This window comes from Stigmatopora argus, chromosome 12 (genome assembly GCF_051989625.1).
Source record: "Stigmatopora argus isolate UIUO_Sarg chromosome 12, RoL_Sarg_1.0, whole genome shotgun sequence".
In the NCBI taxonomy this organism is placed as follows: Eukaryota; Metazoa; Chordata; class Actinopteri; order Syngnathiformes; family Syngnathidae; genus Stigmatopora; species Stigmatopora argus.
Window position 1 is genome coordinate 916,948 of NC_135398.1, and position 17,602 is coordinate 934,549.

At 43.7% G+C, this 17,602-nt stretch overlaps 2 protein-coding genes across 3 annotated transcripts; both read left to right on the forward strand.

The window, feature by feature from the left end:
- Positions 1-862: 862 nt before the first annotated feature.
- zmynd11 (zinc finger, MYND-type containing 11) lies at positions 863-12,822 on the forward strand. 2 transcript variants are annotated; one of them, XM_077615607.1, is made up of 16 exons: positions 863-1,030; positions 2,261-2,396; positions 2,481-2,640; positions 3,333-3,356; positions 3,936-4,148; positions 4,240-4,317; positions 4,983-5,075; positions 5,172-5,259; positions 5,817-5,872; positions 5,938-6,015; positions 6,097-6,215; positions 6,911-7,319; positions 7,617-7,691; positions 8,560-8,844; positions 9,779-9,964; positions 10,047-12,822. In XM_077615607.1, the coding sequence occupies exons 2-16, from the start codon at positions 2,266-2,268 to the stop codon at positions 10,167-10,169; spliced, it is 2,118 nt and encodes a 705-aa protein (XP_077471733.1). In that variant the 5' UTR covers positions 863-1,030; positions 2,261-2,265; the 3' UTR covers positions 10,170-12,822. The 2 variants fall into 2 exon arrangements, with proteins under 2 accessions (XP_077471733.1, XP_077471734.1); XM_077615608.1 differs by lacking the exon at positions 3,333-3,356.
- A 210-nt stretch (positions 12,823-13,032) lies between these two features.
- Positions 13,033-17,124, forward strand: znf622 (zinc finger protein 622). The gene is made up of 7 exons (XM_077616077.1): positions 13,033-13,181; positions 14,155-14,731; positions 15,314-15,622; positions 15,694-15,856; positions 15,992-16,098; positions 16,667-16,810; positions 16,895-17,124. Exons 2-7 carry the CDS (start codon positions 14,161-14,163, stop codon positions 17,026-17,028), a joined length of 1,428 nt encoding a protein of 475 aa, XP_077472203.1. The 5' UTR covers positions 13,033-13,181; positions 14,155-14,160; the 3' UTR covers positions 17,029-17,124.
- The last annotated feature ends 478 nt before the right edge of the window (positions 17,125-17,602 follow it).

The window sequence follows — 17,602 nt, forward strand, 5'->3', positions numbered from 1 at the left end:
GAACAACGTGATATTTAGCTCGAGGATCCCTAGACAAGGTCACCAGGGTGGGGAATCGAACCCAGAACCTCTTTGTCTGCTCTACCATTGATCCCCACTGCTCCCAAAACAGGCTTGATGCCGGATTCTCTCGTCGCGCCTCGACGACGAGCCTGCCCTTTGTAGCCTTCTATTTTGGTGTGACCTTTGACCTCCCCCCAACCCCGGCCGCCATTCGTCTTTTTCTGTTTTGTATTTTTTTTTATGCCGACACATGATTAAAACGTTGCAATTTTTCATGCTGTTTTCTGTCACTCTTTGTTTTCTTGCCTGTGCAAAAGAAGGGAAAGAAGAAGGAGGCTGGAGCAAAAAAAGGGAGGACAGACGGAAGAAAAATATATGAATATCGAGGAAATCAACCAATTTTGGGTGCTCACAGTTAGCTGAGGTCGACTCCAGCACCCCTGCCGCCATTGTGAGGATAAGCGGTGCATAAAATGAATCAACATATATATAGACAGTCAAAAACGGATTGGACGTCCACTGCCGTCAATGGCACAAGAAATTTAAGCACTACTGCAGGAGAAAATGCAAATTATATTTTTTTTCCTTTATTAATTTTAATGTCATTGATTTACTTGAACCAATATTGTATAATTTATACATTTATTTATAATTCTATATCAAACACAACAATGAGTAATACAAATATATTTAAGATGATGTTTAATAATTTAAAAAAAAATGTAATATTAAAGTTTTACATAATGGAATTTTGAATAGCTGTCCACTGCCCTTGAAAAAAATATAAACAATGTTTGGGGGAAAAAGAAAAAGGCCCGCCCCCTCCCCGCTGGTGCAGTTCCAATTTTCGCCACTAGGGCTGCAACGAGCGCATCCGCCCGTCGCTGTGTTTACCTCCCAAGCGCGCTCCGCTCCCCAGCGGTCGGCTAGACACGCAAAGCCGCCCCGCCTCGCCCGCAACGGGTGTGAAAACCGCGTGGATCCTCGTCGTCGCCTCGCCCGTGTGCTGGCGACTTCGTGCCCGGAGGTGAGTCGCGCTCCCAGCGGGCTTCTATCGGCAGACGAGGGGACGACGCGACGGCTCCTCTCGACTGGCCGGCGACGTGAAGTGCTCGGCGGCTAACTCAATATGGCGCCCTTCAAAACAAACCCGACAGACCAGCCTGTCTGTCTCAATTAACAACCGCTTAACCACATTACGCCCCCACCAAAATACAAAGAAAAGCATAGTTTAAAAGGTCACACATTGTCTTTTGTTTGTAATTATACACATATTTGTAGTCTCTATTCGTGCTGGCTAGCTAGACGTAGCAATGCTACATTTTAGCGTACCGAACGGAACTAGCTCGTCGGTGTTTGTCTAGCGGGGAGCTAAATTCACACGCGAGATAAATAAATGTTCAAATGTATTAAGTTGGGACGCCATTGAACTGTTTTGTTCAAGCAAATGGTGTCGCACGTCAGCTAGGTAGCGTGCTAGCTAGCTGCTAGCCGCCTGTCTCGTGCGTGCTGCAGTATTCGTGGCCTGCGTGTGTGTTTGTCTTCCTGGTTTGGTTCTGTCTTTTAAGCAGAAGCCACTCATTCGAACGCCGAATATTTTCCATAACAACTATTTAATAGAATATCACCAGGCTCAGATGATAATTGTCGTGATGTAACCCGAATATCGCCGCCCAAATTTGCATGCAAAACACGCCCTTAGTGCTGTGGCAAAAATATGATCACGATACGGGTCATTTAATATGAATATCGTGATAATATTCACATGCCATAATATACGTCCATCTCACGAGGGTCGTAGGGGTGCTGGAGTGTATCACAACTAACTAGTTGAATTTACCCTGAACCGTTTGCCAATCTGTTGCATGCCAGGATATATGTATATTTTTGTATTTTTGGTGAAAAATAATACGATTTAAAGCATAGCTACATGCACCAAATTGACCTGCCACAAATGTCAACTCTAGTGTACCCCTATAAATTGCCTCCAACTATTATTGGTTATCCATCTCCCCGGGCCCCGCGATTGGCTGGCAACCAATTCACGGAATTCCCCGCCTGGTGCCCATAGGGCCATGGGTCGTGCTCCGGCACCCCTCACGGCCCATGTAAACGTAAGCAGAAAATGAAGGAATGTTTTGCATGCATTATACGCGCTGCTATTTCCAATTGTCTTGTATGCTTTACTCGCATGGGGATCCAATCGGCTTATTTTTTGAGTAAAGATCCATTTTATGTGTCATTGTCGTCTTTACAGTTGAGATGAATAAGGAAGTGATGTCCCGCGTGGAGAAGAAGAGGTTGGCTGACCCCAAGGCGGTCCAGTATGTTTGGGCGGCCATCGAGGTCATCCGCAACCAAAAGCAAATCGCCAACATGGACCGCATTTCCAAGTAAGACGACCCCCGCGCAGTATTGACGAAAAGTCAAGATTCCGTGGTCATTTTTATCCGTTTGGCTCCCGCCGCCGCCGCTAGGTACCTTAGCCGCGTTTTTGGCATGCACCCGAAGGAGACGGCCCGCCAGCTGGGCCTGGCCGTCAAGGACGGCTTGGTGGTGGAGACGCTGACGGTGGGCTGCAAGGGCTCCAAGGCGGGCATCGAGCAGGAGGGATACTGGCTGCCCGGGGACGAGATGGTGAGTCCCCGCAAACTTTTTCAATTTTACCAAAAGTCGGCAGGGCGGCATCTAGTGGATATATAACACGATCCTCTACTACTACTACTACGTTTTATAATCCGGAGGGCCTTATATATGAATCAGATTTTACGAGTCCATTCATTGAAGGTGCGCCTTATAGTGCGGAAAATACATGCACTTGTTTTTTTCCCAGTTTTTCATTTTTTTCTTAGTCAATTAAAAAAAGAAAATAAAGTCAGATAAAAAAGAGAATATTTATCCGGTAATATTAGACTGAAACTATTTACATTATATACATTTTTAGTATTAAAATATTTGGTTGGAATAGAATATTAGATTTTCTACATTTTTTGTTTTATTACAAATGTAAAAATTAGAACTAAGATTAACCCACACATATTTTTATATGCAAAATATTGCAAATAATAGATAATAAAAAACATGATTTTTCGAATTAAAACCAGTTCAAAAGGATAAAAACATAGCTACAATTTAATAAAGAGAATATTAACTCTTCCATTGTGTTTTTCAATAAATAATGAGCTAATATTTACTCTTAAGTGCCTAAAAAAAATGAGGCTTTTTTTGCGTGTTTTGGCGTATATTCGCCCAAAATGGATTTGATGTCTATCGCTGTCAATGGCAGTGAATGAGTTAAAGACTTTCTCTTTGATTCATTGTCATCACAGGAACCTCAAGCAGAGGGAAGCAAGGTACGTATTTGCTTCTTTTTTGTTTTATTTTATTTTTTAATTTTTATTCTTACCATCCCCCATTAGCGCCACTAACACAAAAGCGCCGGGTGTCGCGTAGTCACACATTTTGGCGGCGATGTACCACACAAACAAGAAAAAAACCTGGAACATTAGACACAATTGGTGCTCCTTTTTATTCAAAAGAAGTTAACGTGCATCAAATTTAAGTTTGTACACAAAGTCAACAAATCTGTGACTGCGACACAACTAGGGCTGCTGTAAATTATTGTTTGCATAGTCCACCCATCATTTTTTTTATTGCTTCACATGTAGTTATATATTCCACTAGAACACATTTTAAAAGAGATTAAAAAAGGACTTCTCTATATATATTTCATTTAATATATGTAAAACAGATTAAAAAGTTTTTTTCATTGAAAAATGTAAGAAAAAAAGCTGTTTAAAAAAAAAAAAAAAGTAGTTCCACCATATCTCGAGTCACTCATTTGCATATAAAAATGTCATACCTAGAGGCATTTGTAAGTCGAGGTATGACTGTATTTAACCGTGATTTGTGCATTCCTCCCGTGCTGCCAGGAGGGGGAGCAGAGCGATGCCAACGTGTGCTCCCCCGCGTGTCCTCCTCCGGAGTGGGAAGCCGAGAGTCACGACTGGTACTGCTTCCAGTGCCACCTGCCGGGCGACGTGCTGCCCTGCGACAACTGCTTCCGCGTCTTTCACCTCAAGTGTCTGGCGGAGGACGGGCGGCCCCGCGACGCCGGCTCCCACTGGCAATGCGTCTTCTGCAGGGTGGGTCGCCCGTCGTCCGTCCGTCGTCCGTCCGTCGTCCGACTTTCCCTCGCCGAGCTGCGCCGCTCACACTGTGTCCTCCCGCACGCAGGGGAGTAAAAAGAAGAACCTCAGCAAACAGGAGATGTGCAAATACCTGTGCTATATCGTCCAGCGGATGAAAGAGAGGGTGAGAAATTGATTTTTCTATCGCCCCGGGTTAAGAACTCGACTTGCGTCGTTTCCAATTTAGCATATGCTGTCAAACAGCGCTCTCGTGCGTCCAAGCACGATTACAACACGCCCACATTACGTGCAATCAAAATGAAACCACCCACATATTTTAATTTTACGGTTAGCTCTGCATTTCATATGTACATGTAAACGAATCCGTTTATATTAATTCAGTCGTACCTCTACTTACGAAATTAACTGGTTCCGGAACTTTTTTCGTGACTTGAAAATTTCGTAAGTGGAGGTGTACTTTATATGTAAATTCTCTCATTGGTTCCACGGTCCTCACACAATTACCAATTTAGCTCTGCATTTCATATGTACATGTAAAAGAATCCGTTTATATTAATAGAATCGTACATCTACTTACGAAATTAACTGGTTCCAGAACTTTTTTTGTTACTTGAAAATTTCGTAAGTAGAGGTGTACTTTATATGTAAATTATCTTTGGTTCCACAGTCCTCACACAATTACCAACTCATCCCTTTTTTAAATGGGTCAAAGTGTCCCAATTTTGTATGAAAGATGCGAGGAAACACACAAAAATGAGAGATAATGATAAGGAAATGATTTATCCATGTTACTTTATCCATGGTAATTTCTCCATGCGCTCTTGGCAGGCCGTGGACCTGAACAAGAAAGGCAAAGAAACCAAACATCCCATGTACAGGCGGCTCGTCCACACGGCGCTGGACGTGGGCGACATCCAAGAGGTGACCCTCGCTGGCGCACGCCGCCCATCGGGACATCTAGACTCGGGGGTCAGGGGGTTTGGATTGGGTTGACCCCTCCTCTCCTTCGGCCCGCAGAATCTCACCGAGGGCAAGTACAAGAACTTTGAGGAGTTCAAAGCCGACGTCCAGCTCATCGTTCACAACACGGCCATCTTGTACGGAGGTGGGTGGCTCTTTGACTTTTTTCGCAATTAAAGGAATCCACGCTTTTATCGTCATTATACGAGTAGAACAAGATTTAGAGCTTCACTTGGAAAATTTATTTTTGGACTGGATTGGATTGGATAACTTTATTCATCCCGTATTCGGGAAATTTCATTGTGACAGTAGCAAGAGGGTGATTAGACAGAACAACAAAGCAAAAGCACGAAGTACAAAGCAAATCAAAGTAAATGGGATTATTGAGAATCACCAAATCAAATCATTAAGACAGAAAAGCAGCAAAAACACAAAACGAGGAAGAGTGGACAGAGCTACCGGGGGGATTTATTATGATTATAGTGTTGCAGTAGCCCCATATAAATTGGGTGGACAAAAGACATTTAGTACCATGTCTGGTCTACATAACCCCCCATTTCTTACCTAGGTCTACAATGTCTTGTGTTTCTTGTGTCTGTCTTGCTACTGCAACCAAGAAATTTCCCAAATACGGGATGAAATAAAGTTCTAATCTAATATTTCAGAGATTATTATGTATTGAAAGATGTTTTTTTGGGCCAGTTCACAGCGACCAGGCGGAGATGGCCCGTCTTCTGTTCAGCGACACCTGTCACGAGGTACTCGAACCCGATTGGTTTTGAGCCAGCGATGGCGTCTCTATCTTCTTCTTCTCTTCTTCCAGTTGAACGAGTTGTTGCTGTGTAAGAACTGTTTCTACCTGTCCAACGCCCGCCCCGACAACTGGTTCTGCTACCCTTGCGTGAGTCCAAACCCGCCCGGGGCGTCCACGCATGCGCCAGGGACGTCATTTCGTAACTTATTTTTATTTTATTGTCCACAGAGTCCGAGCCACGATCTGGTTTGGGCCAAAATGAAAGGTTTCGGCTACTGGCCGGCCAAAGTTCTGCAGAGGGAAGACAACCAGGTGGACGTCCGCTTCTTCGGCCACCAGCACCAAAGGTCAGAGTTCGCCCAGATGTTTGCCTGGTATAGATGGGAGACCTTTAAGGCGGGGTTAAACGCCCAAAAGTCCCGCCCAGTCCTCGAGAGTATTGAGAAGTATCAATGCTAAAAATGTCAGGAACTTGTGCTCGTGGGGTAAATTGGATTTTAACGGGGCATTGTTTTGGTTTTGCATTTTTCTTGTCGTCACGGACGACAAAAAGGACTAAACGTCCAATTGATTTAGGACTGGGAGGGACCGCCAATGAGTTCATTTGTTTATTTCCTGTAAATTTGGAATCCTTTCCAGTCGATTCTAGGACATTTTCCAGAATTTTTTTTTATTAGTTGGTTGGTTGGTCACTTCCTGTAAATTTGGGGTGACTTCCTGTTGATTCTAGATCATTTCAGGGCCACTTCCTGCTGATTTTGAAAAGATTTGTTGATTCTAGGCTTTTTGCTAGCCACTTCCTGTTCCTCAAGCTGATCTGCTGGCATTTTCAGGCCCCTTCCTGTTGATTTTGGGTTACTTCCTGGATATTTTGGATAACTTCCTGTTGATTTTGGCTCACTGTCTGGACCTTTTGTATCATTTCATGTTGGTTCAAGGGAATTTTCGGCTCACTTTCTGTTCTGTTGACTGTTTGTTTACACCCTTCATTTTGGGTCGTTTAAGATGACCAAGTGGCTCACGTGTGTGCGGCGTTCCTCAGGGCGTGGATTCCCTCCGACAACATCCAGGACATCAAAGTGAGCGTCCAGAAGCTGCAGGTGAAGCGGAGCACCGGCTGGAAGAAAGCCTGCGACGAACTGGAGGTCTACCAGCGCTACTCCAAGGAAGGACGCTCGTGGAAGATCAAGCCGGAGGAAGACGAAGACCAACACCGCCGCGACCAAGACGACGACGAACGCGACCAAGACGACGATGGCGCCGGCGGCGGTGGGCAGGGTCGCCTTCCCGGCCCGCGAAAGATCCAGAAGGACGCCGACCAGCGGACGGACAAGACGGAGAAGGCGCAGATCTCGGACGCCTCCGAGAGGACGCAAGCGTCCAAGCGGGCGGAGAGGAGCGAAGAAGCCGAGTCCGGCATTTCGTCCACCAGCAACGAGCAAGTCCGACAGGTCGGTGTCTTAACTCGTCCGCCACGCTCGTTAATTAAGCCAAAATGATTCATTTTCAACTAACATTCCTCTATTTGCCCCTCCCAGTCAAAATGAATTGGACGTCTAGCGCCGTCAGTGGCAGCCAAATTAGTTTAATGTTTCTATTGGTTGCCCTTCGTCATCTTCTTTAATAGTTTTATAACTTACAATTCATCTCAAATTTTAAACATTTTAATAAAATATTTAACACAAGATTCATTGTAAACACGGACACGTAAGATTTTGACGTAACGTGGCGTCCTTTTCTGTCGGCAGATGAAAGGCAGCCAGGAGCCCAAAGCCAAGAAAATCCGCCGCGCTCAACAGGCGGAGCTTAAAGAAGAAGCCAGCGTAAGTTTGGCCGCCTCCCGCAAATCCCCGGAACTGACAAAAAGTAACTTGAAATGAACAAGAAGTCACCCCAAAATGCCCCAAAGTCAAGAGAAAGTGACTAATAATCAGGAAGAGACCCGAAATTGCTCTGAAATTTACCGGAAGTGGCACAAAGGGCAACAGGAAGTGACCCGGGAATCAACAGGAAGCGAGCAATGATCTCAAACGTACAGGAAGTGATCCCAGAATCCCCCAAAAGCAAGGGTGTCAGACTCGGGTTAGTTCGCGGGCTGCTTTAACGTCAACTTCATTTCACGTGGGCCGGACCATTTAATATTTATATATTTTTTATTTTTTTATTAATGGATTAAAAGCCCTGAATATTCAGTTTTTTTATAGATCTAAAACAATGTTTATTTTAGTTTTTTTTATATATTTTTAGATTTTACAAAATGATTTTTGAACTAAAAACACAGAAAAAATGGATTAAAAAATGACAATTTTTGATTTAAAAGGGGGGAAAATCAGGAAATTTAATATACATCTATACTTGATCCTAAAACAGAAAATCGGCACTCATGATTTACTTTCCCGGGGCCACACAAAATGATGCGGCCCGGGGGCCATATTTGGCCCCCGGGCTGCCACTTTGACACATGTGCCCTAAAGTCACAAAACTGAACAAACAAACCAAAATCATGATAAAGCGCCCCACAAAGGCCCTCAAATCAACAGGAAGTGACCCCGGTACGCCATCAAATACACCAGGAAGGACCCAAATGCCACAGGAAGTGACCTGGGAATGCTCCCAAATAATTCTGACCGTCGAATCGGATGGGGAAATTGTTTGATTGAAATGGTTAGCGTGACGCTATTTTCTTCTCAGGACCCCGAGCCCGAGATGGAGGCGGTGAGCTCCAGCCAGGAGATCGCGGCGTCGTGCCCGCCGCCGGCCCCCGAGAAGCAGTCGGTGTCGACGCAGACCAAGAAGGCCGGCGGCGGGTCGCCCCGCACGCTCCACCGCGCCACCCAGACGGCCTCGGACGCCGCCGCTACCTGCCAGAACATGTGCCACGAGAAGTACACCAAGGTCTTCAACGACGTGAAGGAGATGATGAAGGCCGACAACAAACGGGAGACGGAGCGCGTGGTCCGAGAAGCTCTGGAGAAGGTCTGAGTGAGCCCCACCCCCTTTTTTTACACACTAACCCACAGCCGTAAACAATTCCTATGAAGGTTTTTAAGGCTTTTAAAGGTTGTTTTTGCCATTTTTACACTTTTTAGATACTTATTGCACTTAATTCTAATCGTAAAATTTATGAGGACCATTGGTCGATTTAGCGGCGCTAGCGTTAGCGCCGGCGTCACTAAATTGCCGACAGGAGGCTGCCATTGGTAGAGACACCATAGCTAGAGTTAGCATCGGCGCCACTGATGTGCCAACGCGAGGCTCCCATTGGCCGACGTAGCGGCGCTCAAAGTAGTGTCGCGAACACGCGACGCTCTTATTGGTGCGTTCGGAACTCAGCTCAACCACCACACTTTAGCTTACCACAAGTGTGTCAGACTCGGGTTGGTTCGCGGGCCGCTTTAACGTCAACTTGATTTCACGTGGGCCAGACCATTGTAGATATAATATTTAGATTTTTTTAAAATAAATGGATTAAAAGAACTGGATTAAAGTCCCTGAATATTCAGTTTTTCTTTTAGATCTAAAACAATGTTTATTTGAGCTTTTTTAATATATTTTTAGATTTTACCAAATGATTTTTGAACTAAAAACACAGAAAAAATGGAGTAAAAAAATACAATTATTGATTTAAAAGGGGGAAAATCAGGAAATTTAATATACATCTATACTCTTCATTTTAATTTGATCCTAAAATAGAAACTCGGCACTCATGATTGACTTTCTCGGGCCGCACAAAATGATGTGGCGTGCCAGATCTGGCCCCCGGGCCGCCACTTTGACACCTGTGATTTAGCTTAACGGTTAGCAACCATCAAAAGGCGTTCAGTTTCAATTATCGCGACTTCACTTATCGCAAATTCACTTTTTCATAATTTTTTGACACAAAAAAAAACATGTCGCCGTGTCATGCCAGCTTCGCGGCGAGATGGAGGAGGAGAAGCAGCAGGCGGTGAGCAAAGCGCTGGGCGGCGCTCAGGCCGAGATGGAGCGCAAGTGCAAGCAAGTGAAGGACAAGTGCAAGGAGGAGCTGGTGGACGAAGTCAAGAAGCTGGTGGCCCAGCACAAACAGTTGGTCTCGCAGACCAAGAAGAAGCAGTGGGTGAGTGGCTAGCAGCAAGCTAACTGGCTAGCCAGTTAGCTTATTTGGTTTGCCTTTGCTAGCTTGTGGTTTTCCTCCAAAGTGTTACAACTGCGAGGAGGAGGCCATGTACCATTGCTGCTGGAACACGTCGTACTGTTCCATCAAGTGCCAGCAGGAGCACTGGCACGCCGACCACAAGCGCACCTGTCGCAGGAAGAGATGAACAACGTGGCCCCGCCTCCTTACACCTGTCAGTCAGTCAGTCAGTGTCTTCAAGCTGGCCTTTCTTTGTGGCTCCTCTCTTTCTCTTTTTCTTTTTTTTTTTATAGGTTTTTATTTTTCACACCCTCTTTTTCTTTCTTTTTATTATTTAACGCTGTTTTTAATTTAGTGGCAGCGACTCGTCTTGTGTCACAAAATGTTATTTAAGCGTGTGCGGAATTCGTAAACATTTAACCTGTTTTTTAAAATATTATTTGGGGGGGTTAACTCCTTCACTGCCATTGATAGCGATAGGCGTCTAATTTGAAAGAGAATTGTTTTATTCCAGAAATGAGTTTGGCTTTTTAATCACTGCTTATAATACAGAAATCGTTTTTTTGCCTTATTTTATCAAAGTAAAATTTAAATAAGTGGACATTTAAATTAGACTTTTTTGCCCTTTTTGTTCTTGAAAGATGGTTTTCGAAATTTAAAAAAAAAACATTTAAAGGCGTATTTAGTTTTTTTGTGCAGAGTTCGTTACCGTTAATTTGTTTTTTAATTGGTAAACACTTAAAAATTTGACAGCCATAGACGTCCAATCTGTTGGGACTCGCATTTCGAGCTAAAAACATATTTTTTTAAAGGCGTATTTACTTTTTTTGTGCAGGGTTCGTTACTGTTTGTTTGTTTTTTAATTGGTAAACACTTAAAAATTTGACAGCCATCGACGTCCAATACGTTCAGACTCGCATTTCGAGCATCTATCGTGGCCAATCACGGATGACCGTCTTTCTCTGTCGAAGCCAACCCTCCCAGTTCACGCAGATTTGACATGGACCGCCGTCAATGGCAGCGAACGGGTGAAAAGCCCAACGAGCATGCGGCGATTTGGGGGAAAAAAAATAATGTGAAAAAGACGACAATGACCGGATGACTGATGAGGACGCACGCGTAACTTTTTTTTAACCAATTTTTTTTAGCAAATCAATCTTTCATTTCTTCCTACCTAAACCGGCCAAAAAAATAATGATATAAAATAGAAAATGAAGCCCATTGGAGGTGATTTATTATTGGTGACAGGGTCGCAGCATCAACGCTGACTAAAGCAACTTTCCTTCCACTTTTCAATCATTCTGCACATTGTTCTTCTGACTTCTGAACACTACTTCATTGAGTTGGAAATGTCTATTTTTATGGCTCATTTGTACATAATACACAAATCGTCTCAATTTTCGTGCACCTTGATTGTCTTTTTAATCCACTAAATCTGGGAACGGGATTCAAACCTCGGATGCCTCAATTTAAACTGATCACGTAAACGTCAAAATGCATTGCGGGAATATGTAAGGACATTAAAATAGTCATTAAAAAATCATATATATAATAAAAAAGTGTGTATGTGTATATATAAATTTATATGTATATAGGAAATGAGTTAAAACATTTTAAAATGAAAAATCAGTTGCGACTATACCTCGTATGCCATCTATAGGTAGCTTAGCGTAGCTCCGGCACCCCCACAAAATACATTTAAAAACTTTTCTCATTTTAAATTCCCCTTTTTTTACGTTTTTAAGTGAAAGGTATATTTTTGTATTCATTTTTCTTTGATTTGAAGTTACAAATAGAACAAATGTGACTGATTAAAAAATTATCAATATCTGCGATTGAACTTGACTGGGATTGGCTCCAGCACCCCCTACAACCCTCGTCCGCAGAATATTGTTTTTTTATGGTTACATCTCTAAATCATTTACAACATGAAAGATTAAATTCCTATCTTTCATCATAAAAAATATGTTTACACCTTTTTGTTTTGTTTTATTATGAGCAGTCGAACATCATAAACAAACTTATTTATACATTTTGGTGAATTTTTTTATAATTTTGTATTCCTTATTTTAATGATGGTCTTCTTTGAGTGTTTCTTCATTTTAAAATTTAGATTTTTCTACATTTAGTGGTTTGTCGAATATTATTTTTATGTATTCCCGCAATGCTTGATGTATATTTGTTACATGTTTATTAAATTTAGGCATCAAGAGGGTTAAGAAAATTAAAATAAATGCGGATAGATATGGAATGAGATGACAAAAAGGCGTGGCCTAAAAGGAGGATAAACTTGTTTTCCTCTCTTTAAACAAGATGGACTTATTTTTCTTCACATCATCGTTACCATAAAAATTAAAATTTGTTGCCGTAAATTCTCAACAAAAAATAACAACTTTTTTCTAAGAAAAAAAAACATTCCCCACTTTGTGTCCATTTTTTTTACAATAGCACTTTGTGATCCATGAAACGATTTTTAACTTTTTGTTTCAGTGGCAAAGATTCACTCACAAAAAAATCACCTTTATTAAAAAAAAGCGAATTCTTTTTTTTTTCAAAATTAACAGCCAGTAAATTTCATTCCAGTGCGTATGTGCATGGCTAGTTTTGTTTTTTTTGTTCCACTGAGTTCTCGTAAACACAAACGCAAACAACAATATTTGTTTTTGCCTCAAAAAAGAAAAAAGATCATCATATCGGGGCAAAAATGTTACCAGTTGCGTCGTCACTTCCTGTCGCAGAGCTCGCATGCTCGATAATGACGTTTGGGTTTTTACGCTCTAGCTAGCAATATGTATATAAATTTATGTGCTAACATGGAGAAAATAAACGTATCAACCAAATGTACGCGTTTTGTCATGCTTTTCTTTATTTTATCGACCCTTGTAAGGATTATCATATCGGAAAATGAATGAATTACTATGGTTTAAGAGTGAAATAGTATATTTTTCTTACTTTGATACAAAAAATACCTAATTTTACCCATGATAAAATAACTTGCTGTGGAGCACAGTTGACTTCACTTCACTAGATGTTTGCTATCTAATATTGCAATTCCTTCTCCCACCACTTTCGGCGCTGTCAACATTTGAAATCAACGAAGAAGAAGAAGAAGTTGAAGGGTTACATAGTACGATACTGCCACGCGTAAATTCGTTATTTCAGCAAGCTTCACCTTTTACGTCAACGCCCCACGCCCCAAGTAAGTATGAACCGAAAATATGTTATAATATGACTATAAAACGAGGCTAAATATCAATTAACCGCTTTTGTTTGGGATTCTTTTGATATGTTGACGTCCCGTGCAATGCTAAGCTAACGATCCAAACGTGCGTGTGCGCATTTAAACCATTTTAAATTGGCAAATAAAACACACTAGCTATATATCTTGCTGCCATAATAATACATTTACCAACAATACATTCGGGGAAGTTAATCAAAGCATTTTAGGTATGATTAATTTTTTCCACAACTCATCCGGAGCCATTCAAGTGGGTAGACGAGCGTAAAAAAATCATTTTTTCATTGAGCACACATTAACTTTGACATATTACCACTTACGTCACTCAACCTAAGGAAACACGTCAATTACCTTACCACTATTAGCTCGAATCTAATGTTGCATCATAAATTCACTCGTTGACGACAATAGACGCCCAATAATTTGGCTTTTTTATCCCGCTGTGAATTGAAATTAGTTTGTTACTATTAGACGTCCAATCCGTTGGAACTCTGAACCATTGTACCTTCGCTGCCATCCCTCCCAGTTCAAACATTACACGCATATCGTGGTCAATGGTAGCTAATGAATGAACTGCTATGAATTGGTGAGAAAGGAAAAAAATGACTGCACTGCTGTCATCATACTCGTGGACAGAAATTTGGCACTCAATTCTGACTATTTTTCACCATCTTATAGTTATTCCATCCTAAACAGTGTATCAGAGAATCCCCACTTTTCCCATTAGCAATTCTGGTTGTGATGTCAAAATCAGAATGGATCGTGTCTACTTTTCTAGTGCTGTGCTAGCAAGTTGACGTAATGCCGGGACATGACAACATATGCCTATGGATAGCATGCGAGCTAACAGACTGCAAAAATTGTCATCTTTTGTTGAATTTTTTGGGTTGTGGGCGAGAATTTAGAAAAAAAATCTTTCCGTTTCTATTTTCAGGCCGCCATGTCGTCTTACACCTGCATCAGCTGCCGCGTGGCGTTCGCCGACGGCGATCTTCAGCGGGCCCACTACAAGAGCGACTGGCACCGCTACAACCTGAAGCGAAAGGTGGCCGACATGCCGCCCGTCAATGCCGACGACTTCCGGGCGCGCGTCCTCTCGCAGCGCGGGGTCGGCGAGGACGGCGTGCGCCAGGCCGCCGGCGAGGTCTGCGCCCTCTGCCGCAAGAAGTTCTCCAGCGCCAACGCCTTCAACGACCACCTGCGCTCTCAGCGTCACCTGGCGACCGAGCGCCGACGGGTGGAAGAAATCAACCGCAAGAATTTGGAAAAAGGTCTCGGCGCCGACGACAAGGCCGACAGGGACGCCAGGAACGCCGCTCTGCGCCGGGCCCTGGGGGGCGGACGAAGGGAAGAGCCGCCCGAGGGGGGCGGGGACGAGGCGGGGGCGCCGCCGCCGCCATTGAAGAGCATGCCGGAAAAACCTCCACGCCAAGTATGGCTGGAAGAACAGGCTAAGCGCAGGCAGCGCGAAGAAGACGAAGAAAAAGAAGAAAAAGAGGAGGAGGAGGAAGGTAAAACCTTTCCAATTCCGATTGGCCGGAATGCCGTTTTTGTCCAAATTAGGGATGTCTCCATGGCATATTTTTGCACGCAAGTCAAATTCGGTCTTGATCCGATACCTCGGAAATGTATTAGAGAAGGGAAAATAGCACATCCAAATGTCTTTTTGTCCCAATTTGAACAAAGCTATCCAACCGTAATGCCGTTTAAAATGGTTAGGAAAAACTTTTTTTGCAATTTAGTACAAAATAAGGTCATGAACAAATGGCGTTGACATTTTTCTCGTGAATTAACTTTTATTAGTCCAATGTGAAAAATGAAGCTATCATTTTCTTGACTTTCTGAAAAGGCTGTTTCCCCGGTTAAAATATTATTTGTATATTTTTCATTTATTTAAGAAAGAATGCATTGTTGATCATTCGCGGTTTCTTGGCTTTTAATACTTGTAAGAATCCAGAGCACTTTGTTCACTGGGCCCTCCCAGTCAGAATGCATCGGACGTCCATGTCCGTCAATGGCGGCCAAGAATGCATCATATCACCCTGAATGTAAAAGTCCAGTTGTTATTGTGGCGTGTCGCATTGTGCTTCCAGGGGAGTGGGAGGACATGGACGATGATGACAATGACGAAGAGGAGGAGGAGTTGGAGGAGGAGGAGGAGGAGGAGGAGGAGGAGGAGGAGGAGAACATGGATGAGGATGAAGAGGAGGAGAAAGGGGAAGGCGACGGCAAGGGGCAGAGCTCCGCCCTCCCCGGCTCCATCCCCGTCACCGAGTGCCTGTTCTGCACACAACGCTCCAAGACGCTGGTGCGCAACGTGGCCCACATGACGCGCGTCCACGGCTTCTTCATCCCGGACCTGCCGTACCTAGCCGACCTCCAGGGGCTAATCCGCTACCTGGGTTGGTCCCGCCCACCGCCACCGCCGTCAAATGACCCAATTCTAACTCTTTTGACGACGCTTTTCCGGCAGGCGAAAAGGTGGGAGCGGGCAACGTGTGTCTGTGGTGCAACCAGAAGGGGCGCTCCTTCTACTCCACCCAAGCCGTGCGCGCTCACATGGACGACAAGAGTCACCGCAAGCTCTTCACGGACGGGGATGCCGCGCTGGAGTTCGCCGACTTTTACGACTTTAGGTCGGTAAATGGTCTTGTCGCTCGCTAATTTATTGGCTGCCGTTGATGTCCAGTCTGGCAAATGAACATTTTTTGGGGGGTCCACACTTCTGGAATGTGTGGAATATTAATAACGCTAAGAATTTGACGGTGCAGGAGCAGCTACCCAGACAGAGGCGGCGACGATGACGGCGACGACGAGCTTCCCGACGACAAGGACGTACAGTATGACGATGAGACCATGGAACTGGTGCTGCCGTCAGGTCAGTCAGCATTTTTTACATTTTTTAATTATTTCTACTTAATAATGATAAAACCATGGTTTGGATGGCTTCCATCTGGCTAATGTTCATATTCAAACTTTGTTAAACCCAAAGACACTTTTTAAACAAAAAAGTTCAATCGTCAAGTACTGTATTTACTCGCATATGCAGTGTATTTGGTACCCAAAAAATGATGACTAAATCGAGGGTATGGCTTATATGCGCATAAATTAGACTTGACATCCACGGCCGGATGCGGCCGATATGGTTATTTATTTCAAAATAGTGAAAAGATAAACCGATAAAATGCTTCACAAAATTGATTGTGACGTCTGAATGAAATTCAAGAAAAAACGTCCACGAATATGGAGGGGAAAATTGTGAATCAGATGGCGTCTTATACCAGAGAGATTTAAAAATTCAACCATGTTAAGGCAATTTTAAGAGTACGCCTTATACGCGGAGGCGGCAAATGTGCCAGAAAATACTGTACGTACTCTTGGATCATGACAAACCTGTTACTTTATTTTATAGATGTTAACAAGTTGTTGTTTTTGTGCGCTTGCAGGCTCGCGGGTGGGCCACCGCTCCCTCATGCGCTACTACAAGCAGCGCTTCGGCACCGAGCGGACGCTGGTCCCGAGCCGCGACTCCCGCGCCGTGGGACGCGTCCTGCGTCATTACAAAGCGTTGGGATGGACCGGCCACGCGGGTAAGCCAAGTTTTCGCCGAAACGCGGACACCGCGCCCAACGTTAGCTGGCGGTCCCGTCTCATTTGGTTTGGATTGTGTTCAGGTCCGGTGGGAGTGCGCGGCGTCCGTCGCGACATGCAGTTCGTGCAGATGATGAAGTCCAAGTGGATGCTGAAGATGGGCATGAATCACAACACCACCAGGCAGAAGCACTTTCGCGCGCAAGTCATGTTCTGAGCGGACGCACAAAGTGACTGACGGAATATTTTTGGGCCGGGGCTTTTCAAGTGGGACCAAAATGGATTCCCAAAATAAAGGATCTTTTGAAATGCACTCGTTATTTTGGTGCTTTCATATTTCTTTTATTCCTCCTCCAAAGCACTACTTTGTGGGAAACAATAGAGCACCGTCAAGATAGAGTGCTAAAACAGTCCTTCGTAGTATACAGAGCGGTGAGGCTTTTATTTTGAAAGGCTGTTTCCGAATTGCGGGGACGTCCGATGCTACTTTTTAAGATGTTCCATTTTTTTTCCTCAGTTATTTGGACACGTGGATGGAGAAACTAACGACTGTTGCGCTCAAATTGAATGACTTGTCTGGAGCTCCTGCTGGAAAAAACGAGGGATTCTTCAAAGAAGAGGAAAGACCATCATCAGCAAGGTCTTTTTTTGGATTTTTTCCCCCCCAACCCTAAATAGTAGTAAAACTAGCAAACAATAGACAGATTGAACGTTTTAAACATCTATTTCGGAACTAGAAATTCACGTCATTTAATATATTTGTCCATAAGACCCGTAAAAAGGACGCGTAA